Raw genomic sequence first — 18,203 nt, 5'->3', positions numbered from 1 at the left:
AATAATAATAATAATAAAGGTAATTACTATTGCCAGGCATCTTGTTCTCTGCTTGCTATACTAAGAGTCTAAGATTTGCTTTCTTTGGCGAATGTTTGACCTTTTTGTTGGTTGAAAAATGACGAATGAAAGAAGGAATGATTACAACATAACACGGGAAAAAGCTAAAGCAAGCCCTTTTTTTAAATATATCATGGAATAGCTGATTCATCTGTCTGCTGCATAGGCTCATCACGGTCAATGACCTTGCTCTGTATCACAACAGGGGAGATCAGGGTCCATACTGCATAAAGATTATGGATTAGAAATTAAGCAAAGAAGAGCCAATAATTACATCACAAACATGTTCCAAATCCTGGCTCCCAATTTTATATCAAATCCTTTCGCAAGCTAATCCACAATAGTGTAACATTCTTAAAAAATAATAACAATAACACTAATTTATATCATGGCGGTCAGTGTTGAATTCCTTAGCTGAAACTGGTGGAATTTCTTAGTTTACTTGCCTAATTGCATCAGTATCATATATTAGCCAAATTTTCAGTGCTATTGAAGGTGTTTAATTGAACAAACCTCAATGTAGTGGGTACAACCAAACCAACACCATTTCTTAGTTGACTTGCATAATTGCATCAGTATTCATATATTGGCCAAACTATTGCCTGATTCTAGTGCATTGCATCAGGTACTTTCAATAGACTCAGTTCTACGTGCTTAAAAAGTATAACATGTTGCAAAAGTAATTGCAGCAAGAAAAATATGGATTTACTTACAGTATAATGTTGCTGCAAACCACTCGTTGACTATTTTCACCCATGTACTTGCCCAGCCAACATCAATGCTCCACCTGATTGTTCTAAAGGGCATAAGCATATATAGTATATACATCTGATATTAAAGACTCCAAATGGAAAATGTTGACAAAGGCATGAGTTATCAGGTTGCTTACTTCCTGGCTGAGCTATTTAGGTTCCAACTGATAAATAACATTGCAAAGTACATGGCCCCAAAAGAGAATACTAGGTGGAAAAATCCGTACTTATAAGGAATATCATCCTCCTGCTGGACTTCGTCTTTGCGAAACTAGAAGGCATGAGAAATTCTTATAAAACTTAGCAAGTAGACAAAAATTGAAATAGTGGTCAGTCTTAAGAGTGATTAGAATGCCCCCAAGGACATTCTTAAGTAATTTATTTTTGCCCTCTGAAAGATAGCAAGGATAAGAAGACACGATTTCTTTTGTGTGTTTCTTTTTTTGTACTCATATCCAGAATATCAAAATCTTACCTCAACCAGAATATATAATTGTATTATATACTCACACGAGTCAGTGTTTTCATTTTCCAGTTGCTTAAATAATGAACATGAAATTGAAATAATACATGTAATCCTGCCTTTTCTCAACAATTAAACAAGGTTTATAAGAAAAATTATTTGAACTAGGCCATGCAGTGAAAACTAAGTTGCAGTTGTTTGAACTTCTAACTAACACTTAACACTTACCAACCAGATTCTAGTAGTGACTAAATTTTGAAGTTTCTTGAATACCCTGAGGATTGGTAATAACAAATGAGAAAAAGAAACTGACCTGAAATGACTGTGAATCAATCCCAGTCGAAAAGGTTGCCATGACAATTGCACATATTGCCATCAAAAAACTCTGGAAGGACAATATACCATGTGAGGAAAGAAACATTTTTTACTAGATAAATCAAATTCCAAGTTCTGAGTGTAACACTTCCTACTATGCATATATGTTTGATGCATTGAACAATAAGATAAATAGTCGGAAAGAGATGTTTTTAATTGTTAAATCACCAACACTTATCAGACAGCCATTTATAGCAGCAGTCTTTGGATGTCTCAAAAATTTCATTCTAACTTATGGAGTGCTTGAAACAAGTTACATTTTAATTTCTGCACATTAGGCTATCAATATTATTTTAGAAGTTTCATGAAATGAAGCTTTTAGTTTATTGCTTGATTCATGTTGTTGGCTCAATTTAGAATGATTCTGCTACAAGATGTGGATTGTTTCTCTGAACACAACAAAACACCCAAGATGGATCATTATGATCATGAGTGTTTATGTACCCCCTTAGACTTCATTATATAATTGAAAATAACATAGGCGTATTTTTTTTATGGGATGAGGGTTGTATCATCATGATTATGATGATTGTTAAGAAATGCAGGCAATCGTCTAAACGAAATTAGACAATTTCAACAGCCAAAAGAATCATAAAGCACAATTGTCCACAATGCACACTGAAATTAGACAGGATCAACTATTACAAGCATCATGGTTCAGTCACTTACAAGTATGGTAGTCCAATCACCATTTCCATTCACTTGCTCTTTTGTGTAGCATTTCTCAGTGGCAGGTTCACTGAAAATCCAATTTTAAATTAAAATGGAGTTATATTGAAAGATGTATGATCTAACAAACTTACTGGAATCATGACCAGATCAGGACTTAAGCCAATGAAAACCACAAATTTAATTAATTAAAAACTGACCATAATAATAATAATTTTTAACAACAACAACAATAATAGCAACTCATACGAGAATTGCAGAAACAAAATGTCAGGGTAGTGAGCAAAACAGTCAGGTCATCAGAATGAAGAAAACTAATATGGCACTCCTTGCGAGGTTGTCACTTGAAAGTTTAAAAGGTAAAGCTTGGTTTGAGATATTAGGACAACTAGAGGCTAAAGAAATAACCATCGATCTTTAAAACCAAATGACATACTCCATTAAGTTGGCCAAAAAACAAAATGACATACTCCCTTAAACTACAATCATTAAGAGTTTTTTTTTTTTTTTTTTTTTTTTAATGCTTAAAAAGTATAACATGTTGCAAAAGTAATTGCAGCAAGAAAAATATGGATTTACTTACAGTATAATGTTGCTGCAAACCACTCGTTGACTATTTTCACCCATGTACTTGCCCAGCCAACATCAATGCTCCACCTGATTGTTCTAAAGGGCATAAGCATATATAGTATATACATCTGATATTAAAGACTCCAAATGGAAAATGTTGACAAAGGCATGAGTTATCAGGTTGCTTACTTCCTGGCTGAGCTATTTAGGTTCCAACTGATAAATAACATTGCAAAGTACATGGCCCCAAAAGAGAATACTAGGTGGAAAAATCCGTACTTATAAGGAATATCATCCTCCTGCTGGACTTCGTCTTTGCGAAACTAGAAGGCATGAGAAATTCTTATAAAACTTAGCAAGTAGACAAAAATTGAAATAGTGGTCAGTCTTAAGAGTGATTAGAATGCCCCCAAGGACATTCTTAAGTAATTTATTTTTGCCCTCTGAAAGATAGCAAGGATAAGAAGACACGATTTCTTTTGTGTGTTTCTTTTTTTGTACTCATATCCAGAATATCAAAATCTTACCTCAACCAGAATATATAATTGTATTATATACTCACACGAGTCAGTGTTTTCATTTTCCAGTTGCTTAAATAATGAACATGAAATTGAAATAACACATGTAATCCTGCCTTTTCTCAACAATTAAACAAGGTTTATAAGAAAAATTATTTGAACTAGGCCATGCAGTGAAAACTAAGTTGCAGTTGTTTGAACTTCTAACACTTAACACTTGCAGGTGAGCGAATACTGTAGCCAAAAAGGCTTTACTGAGATAGTAGAGTTTACCAACCAGATTCTAGTAGTGACTAAATTTTGAAGTTTCTTGAATACCCTGAGGATTGGTAATAACAAATGAGAAAAAGAAACTGACCTGAAATGACTGTGAATCAATCCCAGTCGAAAAGGTTGCCATGACAATTGCACATATTGCCATTAAAAAACTCTGGAAGGACAATACCATGTGAGGAAAGAAACATTTTTTACTAGATAAATCAAATTCCAAATTCTGAGTGTAACACTTCCTACTATGCATAAATGTTTGATGCATTGAACAATAAGATAAATAGTCGGAAACAGATGTTTTTAATTGTTAAATCACCAACACTTATCAGACAGCCATTTATAGCAGCAGTCTTTGGATGTCTCAAAAATTTCCATTCTAACTTATGGAGTGCTTGAAACAAGTTACATTTTAATTTCTGCACATTAGGCTATCAATATTATTTTAGAAGTTTCATGAAATGAAGCTTTTAGTTTATTTCTTGATTCATGTTGTTGGCTCAATTTAGAATGATTCTGCTACAAGATGTGGATTGTTTCTCTGAACACAACAAAACACCCAAGATGGATCATTATGATCATGAGTGTTTATGTACCCCCTTAGACTTCATTATATAATTGAAAATAACATAGGCGTATTTTTTTTATGGGATGAGGGTTGTATCATCATGATTATGATGATTGTTAAGAAATGCAGGCAATCCTCTAAACGAAATTAGACAATTTCAACAGCCAAAAGAATCATAAAGCACAATTGTCCACAATGCACACTGAAATTAGACAGGATCAACTATTACAAGCATCATGGTTCAGTCACTTACAAGTATGGTAGTCCAATCACCATTTCCATTCACTTGCTCTTTTGTGTAGCATTTCTCAGTGGCAGGTTCACTGAAAATCCAATTTTAAATTAAAATGGAGTTATATAGAAAGATGTATGATCTAACAAACTTACTGGAATCATGACCAGATCAGGACTTAAGCCAATGAAAACCACAAATTTAATTAATTAAACACTGACCATAATAATAATAATTTTTAACAACAACAACAATAATAGCAACTCATACGAGAATTGCAGAAACAAAATGTCAGGGTAGTGAGCAAACAGTCAGGTCATCAGAATGAAGAAAACTAATATGGCACTCCTTGCGAGGTTGTCATTTGAAAGTTTAAAAGGTAAAGCTTAGTTTGAGATATTAGGACAACTAGAGGCTAAAGAAATAACCATCGATCTTTAAAACCAAATGACATACTCCATTAAGTTGGCCAAAAAACAAAATGACATACTCCCTTAAACTACAATCATTAAGAGTTTTTTTTTTTTTTTTTTTTTTTTTTAGCTGTAAATAATGTTGTCTCAATAAGACATACATTCACTGTACAATTAGTGATTGTTTAGCAACTTCTTTTAACCTTTTGAATTATTTGTTTATGTAAACATCACATTTTCTAAATAGAATTACACTTCAACAAATAATGAATCTAGATTAGACTAATATAATGAGTCTTTGTCTAGAATAAATCAATCCGGCTTGAATTCGTGACATCTCTAACATTGCACCCCCCAATCCCCATTGTGGGAAAGCAAAGGCAAAGGCAGAGCTAAGTTGAGTGAGAGTGTCTCACACATTACTGTGTGGCATTAATCAAATTAGAAAAGTTGTAGTAGGTGATGAAAGATGGTTTTAATTATTGTTTCATTATATATGTACTGTTTATTTAGACAAACAAGGCTAAAGACAAGACAAGGTTTGTGGGCCAGTCACGTTTTCTAGAGTATGTGGGCCCAAATCTATAAACGCAGTGGCGCGTCCTCGTGGACTATTTGGTATTTGCAAAGCTGTGAACCATATTCAATTAATAAACAATCTTTTAAAGCACGATTCTGGTACCAATAATAATAATATGAATTGTTGGGACTTTCATTTTTATATATGTATAAAATAAATAATATAATATGATAGAAGGAGATGGAAGGTATATAAAATTGTTTCAAGAATCAAAACCTTTAACAAATGGTGATCCAGATTTTGGTTACCTTCCACAGAAATGAAAATCCCATTGTCTTTCATATTTTGGATTTATAAATTACTCCATGCATCACTTACATTTTTATATATATTTAAATAGTTCATTTCCTCTTTCGTTAAATTTTAAATAAACTAAATATTAATTAAGAAAAATTATGAATTACTTAATTTTAATACAAACTATGAAATTTATTTATATGAGGCAGAGAGATTAGTTAAGTGTTGAAAACATAAAACCAAGAAAAACATCTAATAGTATTGATGGATGGTTGTTCACTTTTTGGACTTGTATGAGAGAAATTTTTTTTTTCCCTGGGAAAAGGCTATGTGATTATTTTAGTCTTATCTCAGTCTTTGTGTCGACCCTAAAAATGAGGCTCCTGCTCAACAAAGGGAAAAATAAGAAGAAGAAAAAAAATCAATACCTAATATTAAGATTCTAACACAAGATTTACAACAAAAAGTCATTACATATATTCGAGGTGTGTCTAGTCTAGTCTACTATCTAGACTAGAGAGCTAAACTCACCCTCAATAACCTATCACATTAACAATTGAACAAAGACACCTAATCTAACTATATTGCATTGCATTGCATTGCGTAAGCGTAAAATTAAAATGTAATTAACTAAGAACAAGGTAATCTATAATGGGCGCTTCCTTCTTAATTTCACAACTAACTTTATAGCTAGTCTCATGCATTTATTAATTTAAGCTGACTTTAGTGTTCCACTTCCACGCCTTACTATATATATTTTGCATTTACATGCCGCTGCAGCTTGATATCTTAATCACCAAGTTAATTGGTTTGTGATTATTAAAAATGTTCAGAGATTCTATTTGGTTTATGTTTTTTTCTTACTTCTCCTCTTTCTGCACTTTTTGATTTCACATTACTAATTCCTATGTGTACATGTGAACTTGAATCTTCAATATATAATAATGTATATCTTTGTTTGTGCTATTAGGTACCTCGTCATTGGGTTTAGGTGTGTCCTTTAGAGTGAGTAAATTTGAATCGTAGTGTGGGTTAGGTTTGGTGAAAGTTGGCAGGACTGCTGGCTAATGCATTGCCTGAGTAAAGCCCCATCTCACCTCCTTCTACAAGTTTCAATTTCTTTTTCTTGTAAATTTGTATATGAAATTTTGTTACAGTGAGGAAAATCCATTTTTTTGACCAAGCCAAAATAGTTGTGGTAGCTGAATTATCCAAAAAAGTCATCCTTCCTCAAATAACTAAATTCATAAAAATGGGTAATTATTATTATTATTATTATTTTCAACAATTTCACCTACGGATTAAGTTGGAGCTACTTCAACATTTTTCTTTTTTGTCACTTTATCTTATTTCAATCTCTTTCATATTTCATTGAAGATGATTTACAGTGTCATGTTCAATTTCATGCCTAAAANTAACCCAAAAAAGAGTATAGAATTCTAGAAAAATGTATTGAATAAATTGAAATCTTATAAAAAAAATTCATGTTTTAAGTTCAAAGAAACTATTACTATTACCAGTAGAACTTATTAATCTCAAGTACTTGTATCATTTGATAAAAATTATTACTTTTCATACAAATGTATAACTGATACTCCTTGATCAAATGTCTATGTCCAGCAAGACCTCATGCCTGCATGGCATATACTAGAGAGAATCACAGGCAAGGGGATTGAAATCACTAGATTGGCTCTAAATTTTTAATGCAGTACTTCAAACCATGGAGATGGTGGTAAGACAATTGACAAAAAAATTGAATATTAAGGATCTTATATTGCAGAGTCTACAAATTAATTGGCAGTACTTTTCTTTTTTCTTTTTTGTTTCCGGGAACTGATTAACTTTTTCAAGTTTCCAGACGTGAATGTTTTACAAAAATTAGCAGATTTTATCTCAAAACAACCAAGCTAGCCTTTCTAAAAGAAAATTAAATGGAATTCTTGAATTGAAAAAAAAGTTAAAAACAGGATGCTTCATCAAGGTTTCACATCCAAAACATGTGTAGTTTGTAAAACTGTCCTAGTGACTACTGTGTCAAACATGTTTTGGAACATTCACTTGAACTTCTGATGCAATCATGACAAAGCCTTCCTTATAGATGCATCAACCTATGGCATCAATATATTCCTATATGATTTCATTAGAGCATAGTAAAGAATACTGAAAACAGGTTAGAGATACAATCCAGCCCTCCCCAAAAATATTCTAATTGATCAAAGTCAGTCAGTCATTATATGAGCATGTAGTCCTAACCTTCTGATCGCAGACCAACAGAGGAAAACAACGTAAGAAGCCATAATCCCTGAAGATAAAAGACCTCGGTTGACCTGCAACAAGCATGTACATAATAAAATTATGAAAGAATGTGAAAGGGGGAGCAATCACTTTATGAAAACCTTGATACAACAATAAAGCTTGAACACATAGAATGTCACACAGAATCAAGCAACAATATATTGTTAGGACCCATAAGCACTAGTTTTAAATCCACCTCAAAAGGACTACTTTGTTTCCTAGGGTATCTCGAACACCTGTAAATTCATCCTACCCTCCTCTCTCTTCCCCTCATTTGATAATAAAAAGAGACAGTACTTTTAAATAATATCCACTATTCCTCTATTACTTTGATAATTGTAACCATCGATACCACAAAATAATGGCCTTATCTGATCTATAAGTATAAAATTTGAACATGATTTGACCACTTCCAGCTGAAACACTGATTGGATTAGACAGTACTTTTGAAAGAAATTCCTGAAGGGGCATACCTTTGAATGCAAGGATACAACCATCATCACAAGTAGCAGAATTGCGGTCCATGTGATGAAAAATATGTTGAGTGTGCATGACGTTCTTGGGGCATAGAACGGGTACATCACCACAATTCCACATATGGAAGCAATGTAGAAAAGTGTTGACGTGAATAACCCAAGGGAGCAGCTGTAAAATACAAAAGAAGATTCTATCAAAAATTAACTGATAATTTGGAGTACCCAAAAAAGAAGTGGTCATTATACTAGAGAATATGTTAAATTCATCAGTAGAGCACCTTATACTTTTAGAAATCATATGCCTTTCTTCCAAAATAAAATGTAAGGATATCACCATAGATCATACCATAAACTTGGGATGAATGGTTTGCTGCAACAACATGTTACACAGGCAAATTTTTCCACTTAAAAGTCAAAACAACATATTAAGGTTTTATTACATATCCATAAAATTAAATAAAAAAAAAAATAAATAAATAAATAATAATAATGCAAAATCTAGAATAGAATTTTAAAAAGCTTAGTAAATATGTAAAATTTTATTTTGGAAACTATTAATTATAGAAACAATGATAATCTGTAAAACCTCTAGAATAATATGTTAGCACATTTGTTAAAATTTTAACCTGCCTTAATTTCTCAAAATCAAGAGATGGACCCTTGCTATATTAAACCAAAGCCTATATGGAATACACTATTAGACAACTGGAAAGAGAAATGTTCAAAAGACACTTTTGTAGTCCAGATGTTTCGACCAATCTTTTTAAGTTCTTGATATGAATGGCATGGACCCACATGCTGCCTAATAGTGACTCGTATATGATTCTCTCCATTTGAAATGGATATATTTCAAGATTTTAGATTAAATATTACAAATTTAAAAGTGTATCCAATGCCATGTCAAATCCAAGAAACATGTTGGCTGTACACTGTCAGATCTAGGAAATAAATTCTTAGCCCTAAAATAAATCTTATTCCAAGTTACTCTTGAGCGATATTGTCATTTGCATTGAGCAAGAGCTTATACCTTTGCTTTCTTTCCTTATCAGGCATCCAGTAATTATTCCACAATTGATAAACTGGATGACACTTACAAGTTGGAGGAGGAGAAAAACCCTATAACAAATAAATCATACTTGATGTTAGTGATAATGTAAATTCAAGACTCCAAAATTCAATATGGGGTATGTAAGTTATCTAACGGATTTTTTTCCCTTTATCTGCTTCTGTTTAATTCTCAACTAGTACAAGGGAAAGAAGTGCCAGCAAATTGAGTCCTCTTTTAAGATCTTCTAGTCACTTGTTCGTTCTGAGATCCACACAGAATCTAAAATAGCCAGAAGAAACTCTATTCTTATGTGGAAAATATAACCATATTTTCTTTTAAAATCTTATTAGACAATGGCAGATTGAGTACTCTAATACGTGAATCCACTATTTATCAGTGTCCATCAAGGTCTAATTGGATTAATTGCTCTCAAGTTGGGACTGCTTTTGTTAATTCCAGATCCCAGAAACATCAAAATCTTAGAATTTGGTTCTATTTTCATATTCAGTAAAAATAAGGATATGCTTTTGAAACAGTGAGCCATAGTTAATATAAGTTTGTCTTATTGTGTTGAACATAGAGCACAATGGTTCCAAACTGCAGTACTGATTCTAAACGAAAAAAGATTCAGGTTGCTTCAATGTACAAGATGGTGAAAAATAATGTGAATTCTGGCACATTTACTTTTTGCGAAGATGCCTGGAAATTTGGTTTTCTAAGACTGCAATAGTGGAATCAGTATCTCCTGAGAACTTGAGATATGCTTGTAAACTATTGAACCCTACATAGGAAAAAAATTGAAGCAACTACATTTTGATTGATTAAGATAGAAGCAACTGAAGATTACCCTGCGCCAATGCGAGCAAATTCACCTGCAAGAATATACCAACAAATGTATTGATTTCTGGTATCTTTTTTTCAATATAGAGCAAGCAAAGATTCTGCTATACTTTTAATTTAAAGGAAGAGATGAATATTCAACTGTCTTAGAGTTAAAGACCCCTTTCATAGAGCTCAAAGGGTAAGTTTCTATGCTTGAAGTAGTGACTAGAGCTACTTTTTCTTTGACCATTGTTATTTTGAGAAATTGAGATGGTAATATAGCATGATTCAGACTCAAATATTTTTTGTTTCTTAATGAAATTTTAACATAACATAATTTTCTTGTGACCAAAACAAAATGTTCAACATACCGTATAACTGAATAAAATCTGAAGACAAGAAGAATGGAACTGCCACTGATACAATGAATAGGAAAAACTTAAATGCCCACCATCTGGAATGCCAAGTATTGCGAACTTCAAACAATTTCCTTGTACTAATAGTACTAAGAAACATAAGAAAGAAAAATATCTGAGATTGTGTCAAGGATGTTGATTCATGAAGATGGAAAAAGATACTAACAACTTAATATTATAATATACCTTTATGAAACTATATAATTACCCTGCATGAAATCATCTGTGTTTCATATATTATGTTAGAAGTATACTGGACTTTTACAGCTTCAATTTCTGGTCAGATTCAGATTAGAGAAAGGAAGGGCTCAACTCTAAGTTGACATTTTGAAACCTGGATTTTGGAATATAAATCCATTTTTCGCTCAACCAATTCAAGCAGACATTGTTTTGTTTTGAGAATTACATAGAGATGTTGACGTCAGATTAAAGAACATTAAAACTGTTAGTTATGTGCAACCCTTATGGAATCTGTACTTCAGACAGATATAATAAAAGGCAATCATGATTAGCTGATGAATAAAAGGTTCCTGTACAGCTATTAGTTTTATTGCCACAGGTCTAATTACTCAGATATAGTAGAAATCCTCATTAAGCAAGTTGCTTACTTCTTCAACTCTTAGGGAAAAGATACAAAACATCCTAAACTCACGCGAAGAACTCCCAATGTTCGAAAACAATCATGTCCCCCAGTTCCACAAGCTTTTAGATCTGCAATTAGATATCCATTTCATTATTTGTAATTGTTTCTATCAAGTATCTACACACGGAGGAGATGAGAGGAAGAAATTGACTTACATTGAAGCTGAGGTAAAAGCCTTTGCCCATAGTCACGGATAAACCATGCAATTAGATTTGTTACCAAGAAGATAATGCCATATGAATAACGGGCTTGCAGTGACTTCTTTCTTTCTGCTGAGTAATCAACAAGGTTCTTTTGCTCCAATGACCCAGATACTTCTTCCTGAGAAACAACTTCAGAGTTTATTGGCCTAATATTTACTTCTGCAGCTTCAACTGCTCCAGTGGACACTTTCATTCTGCCATTTCAGTCAGTATAACATAATCAATTACCCAACAACATTACGCTTTTTCTCCAATTACTGCATCTAAAAAGAAAACTAAAAGATCTGAAAATAGAAAGAAAGAAAGAGAAGGAATAAAACATCAATGTACTATAGAGTAACCAAAATGTAGATTTTTTAAGAAATAGAATAAATAAATTCCTATATTACAAACTAAGTAAAAGAAACAGTCACATAAGCAATAAAAGTTTCAAGATCACAGGAAGATTGTTGAATTTAAATTACACAATGTATTCTCTTACTTTACTTTTACCCTCTTTTTCCATAGTATAATGAATAGCTACAAAATAGATGTATTTTTTGGAGAAACCTTCAGTGTTGTAAAAGAAAAAGGTATGTAGCCCATATCAGATATGTCAGTTTTTCTAACAAATCTCCAAAATGAAATTGGAATTTCTGCATTAGAAAATTGCATTGAAGTTAGATTCTCCAGTTGCTCCACAGGACTAGAAAATGCATCTCATTGGTAGTACAAGTAAGAAAAACAGAAACATTTAGCTGAAGAGATAGTACAGAATTTGCTGTGAATCTTTGGAACCAACTTCAAAGCTATTAATTGTAAGGAGAAAAAATCATATAAATGGGAACCCAGTTATTGAGTGCATAAGCAAATTACATTAAAGATGGTAATATGAATAAAAAGAAAGGAAAAGGTTACAGAGTAGCAGAGTGAAGTTGAAAGTATAACCTTACTTTCTCTGGTTTTGCAGTGTTGTATGAGCTTGAAGAGCAGAGCAGGAAGAATGTGAGATAAGCTTTTGTAGTATGTATGTAACTTAGAAGAACTTGTGTAGCAGTAGTCTAAAAAGCTCCATAAAAAGCTGGGACTGGGAATATGATATTCAATTGCAACTGGGATTCGTAGCCGTTGGATCCCAATTAGAACCATTTTGTCAATGTCCTTTCTTGTGATATTATGATTCCCACGCTGAATGACATAGAGACCTGTTCAATATAGTATCTAATTTGGAAACAACATTAATTGTTTATTACATGCATGATCATGATCAATTACAACACACCGTTAGTTACATTAGTTTGTCTTCTTCGGTTGTTTTGTTCCTAACCTTTGTTTTGACTCTCTCTCTCTCTGACATAGTCCTATTAAAAGTCCACCAATCAGCATTATGGTTTCACACTTCCATGAGGAAAATGTGGACCATTTGACCGCATTGTACATTACACCTGTGGATGGGGTGTGTAGAAAAATTTGAGATAATCTCCATCATTCCTAACTCAAATGAAAATTCTCCTTAACGTGTAAGGAGTGGAGTGGAAGCTTTTTGTTTTATAACTCAAAAAGAGAAGAAAAAAAAAATCACATCAAATGTGTCATGTTCAATTTCATGCCTAAAACAATTTATATATATATAGATATAATGGTGATAATAGCTATTTAATTATATATAAAATATATATATATATATATGTTGGCTTCATAAATCATATTAACATTTCTTTCCCTCTTAATCTTTCTTCTCCTTTTCAAACTAATGCTTCAAATTTTTTCCTCCTTTCTTACCCTTAACATTACTAAGCACCGGAGGAGAATGTAGTACTGTAGTAGTAGTGTGTAGTGTGATATTGATCCAAAACAGAAGGTGGGCCTAATTGGATCTGCGGGGGAAATCATTGATCTTGTTTGCGTTATTGGGCTTGCTCAAAAAGGTAGAATTAGGTGAACGGGCTGAGCATGTAAAATATTAAATGAGTTAGGACACAAATTGGGCTTTCGTGGCAGCCTTCAAATATAAGTTTGAGTTCATGGCAGCCGATGAGTTGTAAAATGAGTTGGTAAAATAGATAAAGTATTGTTTGAGAATATAAAATAGGTTTTTTTTTTTTTTTTTTGCATCCCCAACTAATGCTTTAACAAATGCGCACAGAAATTTCCTTTACAACCACTATGTTGGAATTGAGCTAGGTTGGATTAGTGATTTGCAATTAGAAATTTAAACATCAACTCCATTACCACTTGAGTCTATGATGCATAGAAGTTATGAATATTGTTTTGGACCCTATTATAGTTTGTCCATTAGAACGGAACAATTCAGTATTAATGTTATTGCTAAACAATATTACACCACTCAATTTTTTTTTTAATGTAAATTTTAACAAATCCATCATTGGATTACATTATTTTCGTATATTCTCCTTACTTGCAAAATTTCAAGACAATCAAATATCAATAACTAGGTCATCGATCAAATATTTAAAATGCAAATTTTTGTAGTTTAAAATTATGTATGAAATATAAGTTTATGAATTAAATGGTAAATAACTTCTAATTGGCATGAAAATTAGCATGCATGTTAAAAACATATAAAACATATAAACCAACAGTTGGATTTTTAAATTATTTATCCAATAAAAAGTTATTAGGTAGTATAATATTACTTAGAGTTATATCACGCAATATTTTTTAATTAGATGCAAATTTTAACAAATCTACTGTTGGATTACATTATCTTCGTGTATTCTTCATTCTTGCCAAATTTTAAGGGGATCAAAGATCAATAGTCATGTCATCAATCAATTGTTTAAATTTAAGTTTTTATAGTTCAAAATAATGCATAAATGATGAATTTATGGATCAAACAGTAAATAACATCCGATTGGCATGAAAATTGGCATGCATGTTAAAAACATATAAAACATGTAATCAAACAAAAGATTTTCAAAATATAAATTCAATAACAAGTTATTAGGTAGTGTAACATTGTTTTAGAGTTACACCAAGTATAAGTTACACAATTTTAAGACCATAGATTTAAAATAGATCTAATGGTTTAAAAAAACAGCATTTAATGTTAATTGCTTTATACCTCATTCACCTAATTAATAGTAACACTTTTATTTCTCTCTCCTTATTTATTATTTAAAACCTCTTTTGTTTTAGAAACTTTATTATTTAAAACCTCATTAAACAGCAACCATCCATTGTTTTTGCTGAATCACTTTACAAATTAGCACATCGAATTTACAACAATTATGTGTAAATAAAGAGTTTACTCATAATTTTTTTTTATGAATGACTTTACAAATGTATTTGCAATACTCCTTTTTCTTTTTGCTGAGTCTATAAAACTCTTATCTTTTTCTTTTCCTATTTTAAGTCGGTAATACTCTTATCAATTATGAATATAGTTATGTTATGCCTTCTTATAAAATAAAATAAATAAATGGTTGGGTTTTTTTTAACAAGGTTTTAAATAATAAACAATGAGAGAAAAACAAAAGTGTTACTAATTAGGTGAACGAGGTACAATGAAATTAGCATTTGATGTTTTTTTTTTTTTAACCATTAGTTCTATTAAAAATCTACGGTTTAAAAAATGTGTAACTCTTGTCAAGTTATACCAGGTGTAACTTAAGTTCATTTCATATATATATAAACTTGAATTTAAAGTGATGACATGGCTAGTGATCTTTTACCACCTTGAAATTTTGCATGCATTGAGAATATACAAAGATAATGTAATTCAACGGTAGATTTGTCAAAATTTGCATCCAATTTAAAAATATTGAGTGGTGTAACATTTCTTAAAGTTATATTAGATTTAACTTCTTATTTAGCTTTTTCTCGAAAAATATGCTAAAATATACTTGTACTTTGAAAAGTGGAGTTTTAAAAAAACTATACATAAAAAACCATGTTTACATATGTTTAGGGTTTGGGGTTTAAGTGGCTACAAAAAGCCCATGTTGGTGCCTTTTCACAAAACTTGCTTGATCTAGGTGTCAAGCGAGCTCCTCTAAAAGCCACATTGATGATCTTGCTCAATCTAGGTGTTCACTGGGTGATTGATGAACCTCTTTGAATGAATCTTGCTCAATCCAGATTCCCCAATACAACACATTGAATAGAAACTTCTTACATCTCTCAGTTTTACACCCAACCCAATTACAATTGATATCAACTAAATACATGAAAATTTTGCAATTACAAATGACAGTTTTGATATGGAATTTGCTAACATTAAAATAATCCTAACCCAATACCATTAGTCTTTGGGTTAGAGTGGACACCATAAGTTATAATTATATCGTGTATAAAAAATAAAAATAAAAACAAGAAGAGGAAAGGCTAAGGCTATGTTTGTTTCCCTTAGCACTCATATCTCACTTCTTATAACTTATATCTAATAACCTATTTTATCCTAACTCATTTTATAGTCTTTTTGGGGTGCCAAATTCTTTTGGTTTTCTTTTTGAAAAAGGCTATTTAAAACTCATTTGCTGATTCCCACAAATCATGATGGCTATTTGCCCTATAACCTCAAAACCTACGAGAGACACAAATTGTCGTTTCTTTCTTTCCATAGATAACCAAACCCACAGTGCTAAGACAAACCCAGAAACCCACAACAATCCTATAAATCCATAGCCTAAATGAAGAAGCAAAACCCACACATGCTCGTGAGAGTCCTCTACCACAAACCCGTAGATCATTAGTTACTGAGACTCTTTCCAAACAGTTGGCCCTTTCTCTCTCCCCTACAGTGCGGATTTCTCCTTTCAATACTCTCTCTCTCTCTCTCTCTCTCTGTCTTCGTATTCTTTGTATGGTGGCTTCTTAATTTATAGGTTTTGTGTATGTTAGGAGCAAAAATTTGTAGTGATCTTGTATTTGGAGAAGAGATTTGTGGATTTTGGGAAGATAAAAATTGTTGTGGTTTTGATTGGAGTGTTATGTATGTGTTTGTTGTGGGTTTTCTTGTAGTGTAATATCATAACCCCTGCTTACTTAGTTGATGCACACACACCATGTAAAATTTTTAGCTTAGACTCTATTTGACCAATATGGTGTTGATTAGTAAATTGTTCTATGCTAAAAGCTTAATTTTGGGTTGAATATCAATATTATATAATTATAAATTTTGTTGTTTAGTGCTTGGTTTTGGAAAGAAATATCATTAAAAAAATGTTAAATATCAGGAAAAAGCAGGAATGACCACGGTTAGGGGTGTCAATGTTTGACGTGACCTGCGAACATAACACGAATACGATCGTAAACGGGTCGACCTAAAAGCAATGCTATAAACGTGTTATGAGTGGGTCATCTGATTGACTCTCAATTGACACATTTGATATGTCAATTTATTTGTGTTAATCTGAAATGACTCATTTAATACAAAACATTTAACTTGTATAACAAATAAATATTCAATTTATTTTTAGATTTGTCAACACTCCTTATATCCAATCTAAATTTTAAACTTAAAAAGAAAATAAGAGAGACATAAACTATGCTATATTTTTTATACTTAACATTTGATGAGTTTTGTGGATGTTATATTTTTGTTGAACTGTGTTATTTTGAATAGGTTGAAGAGTATGCACTTCTTTTGGGATGTAATTAAAGAATTTATTTCTAGATATATGGTACTACATTATGGACTTAATATTTATTAAGTACTTTGATGTTATTTTGAATTTTTGGACAATGTGTTTTAAGAATTTGATGTTATTATTAATTTTCTATTTGTATGCATAATAGGTGTTTTCATAGTATAAGTTCATATTAAATTTGTGTTTTATTAAATTTATAACAATATTAATAAGGTGCTTTGAAGTAGGTTAAATAGATTGAATTTGTGTCAACCCAACCTATTTAATATTAAGCGGATTGAAATGGGTTGTATCACACTTGTGTCAACCTAACACGACTCGTTTATGAAGTGTATCTAATGGGTTGTATTGTATCAACCTTCATTAATAAGTTGTGTTAGGGTAGAAGGGTCATGACACAATTATTAAATGACATGATTATTAAATAGGTCGATTTCAAGTTAAGTTATTTAGCCAAATTTCCCTATCTTGACACGCACAAACATGACACTCGAAATGACAACCTAAGAGCAATTGCAATAGTCATGGTAAAATACAAAAAGTTAAGAAATTTACACAATATGGCACAAAAAACACCAACATCAGAATTTTTAAACTTTTGTAAATATAGAAGGATGCTATAGTGACCATGTATATTTATATGGTTACTTTAGCTTTCTATTCTATTATTTTAATAATATCCTATATATTTATATTAAGTTATTAAAACTCACACAGAATCTTTCGCTCGTTTTTTCTCTCTTTTCTAACTTGAGCTCAGATTCATCTTCTCCCTATTCATTCCTGAATTTAAAATCCTCTTCTCCACCTTTGTTCCACCTCTCTCCTATCTTAGCCCTTACTCATTCTCTTCACCACAAAGCAAGAATGTGATCGGCTTAGGGGTTTTGCAGCTCGACGAGGAGGGTGGATAAGCTTATCTTTATTGGCAGATTTTGGGGCAAATCTCTCCAAAAAGGTATGGGTTTTTCTAATGGAGATTTTAGGGGTTTTTTTTTTCTTTGA

The 18,203-nt window shown here is 31.8% G+C and overlaps 1 protein-coding gene across 1 annotated transcript; it reads right to left on the bottom strand.

The window, feature by feature from the left end:
* Nucleotides 1–41: 41 nt before the first annotated feature.
* Nucleotides 42–13,134, bottom strand: LOC112039449 (uncharacterized). The gene is given in 18 exon segments (XM_065777010.1): nt 42–283; nt 774–847; nt 950–1,083; nt 1,589–1,660; nt 2,320–2,394; nt 2,898–2,976; nt 3,079–3,212; nt 3,766–3,837; nt 4,496–4,565; nt 7,958–8,031; nt 8,473–8,644; nt 9,503–9,545; nt 9,548–9,591; nt 10,371–10,395; nt 10,717–10,876; nt 11,396–11,472; nt 11,560–11,801; nt 12,540–13,134. Coding segments are annotated over 17 exon segments (1,638 nt in total). The 5' UTR covers nt 11,801; nt 12,540–13,134; the 3' UTR covers nt 42–191.
* Between the last annotated feature and the right edge of the window lie 5,069 nt (nt 13,135–18,203).

Source organism: Quercus suber, unplaced genomic scaffold, assembly GCF_002906115.3.
Source record: "Quercus suber isolate HL8 unplaced genomic scaffold, Cork oak 2.0 scaffold_146, whole genome shotgun sequence".
NCBI lineage: Eukaryota > Viridiplantae > Streptophyta > Magnoliopsida > Fagales > Fagaceae > Quercus > Quercus suber.
Note: the sequence above shows the minus strand (reverse complement) of the source record. Positions and strands in the feature narration are given on the sequence as shown.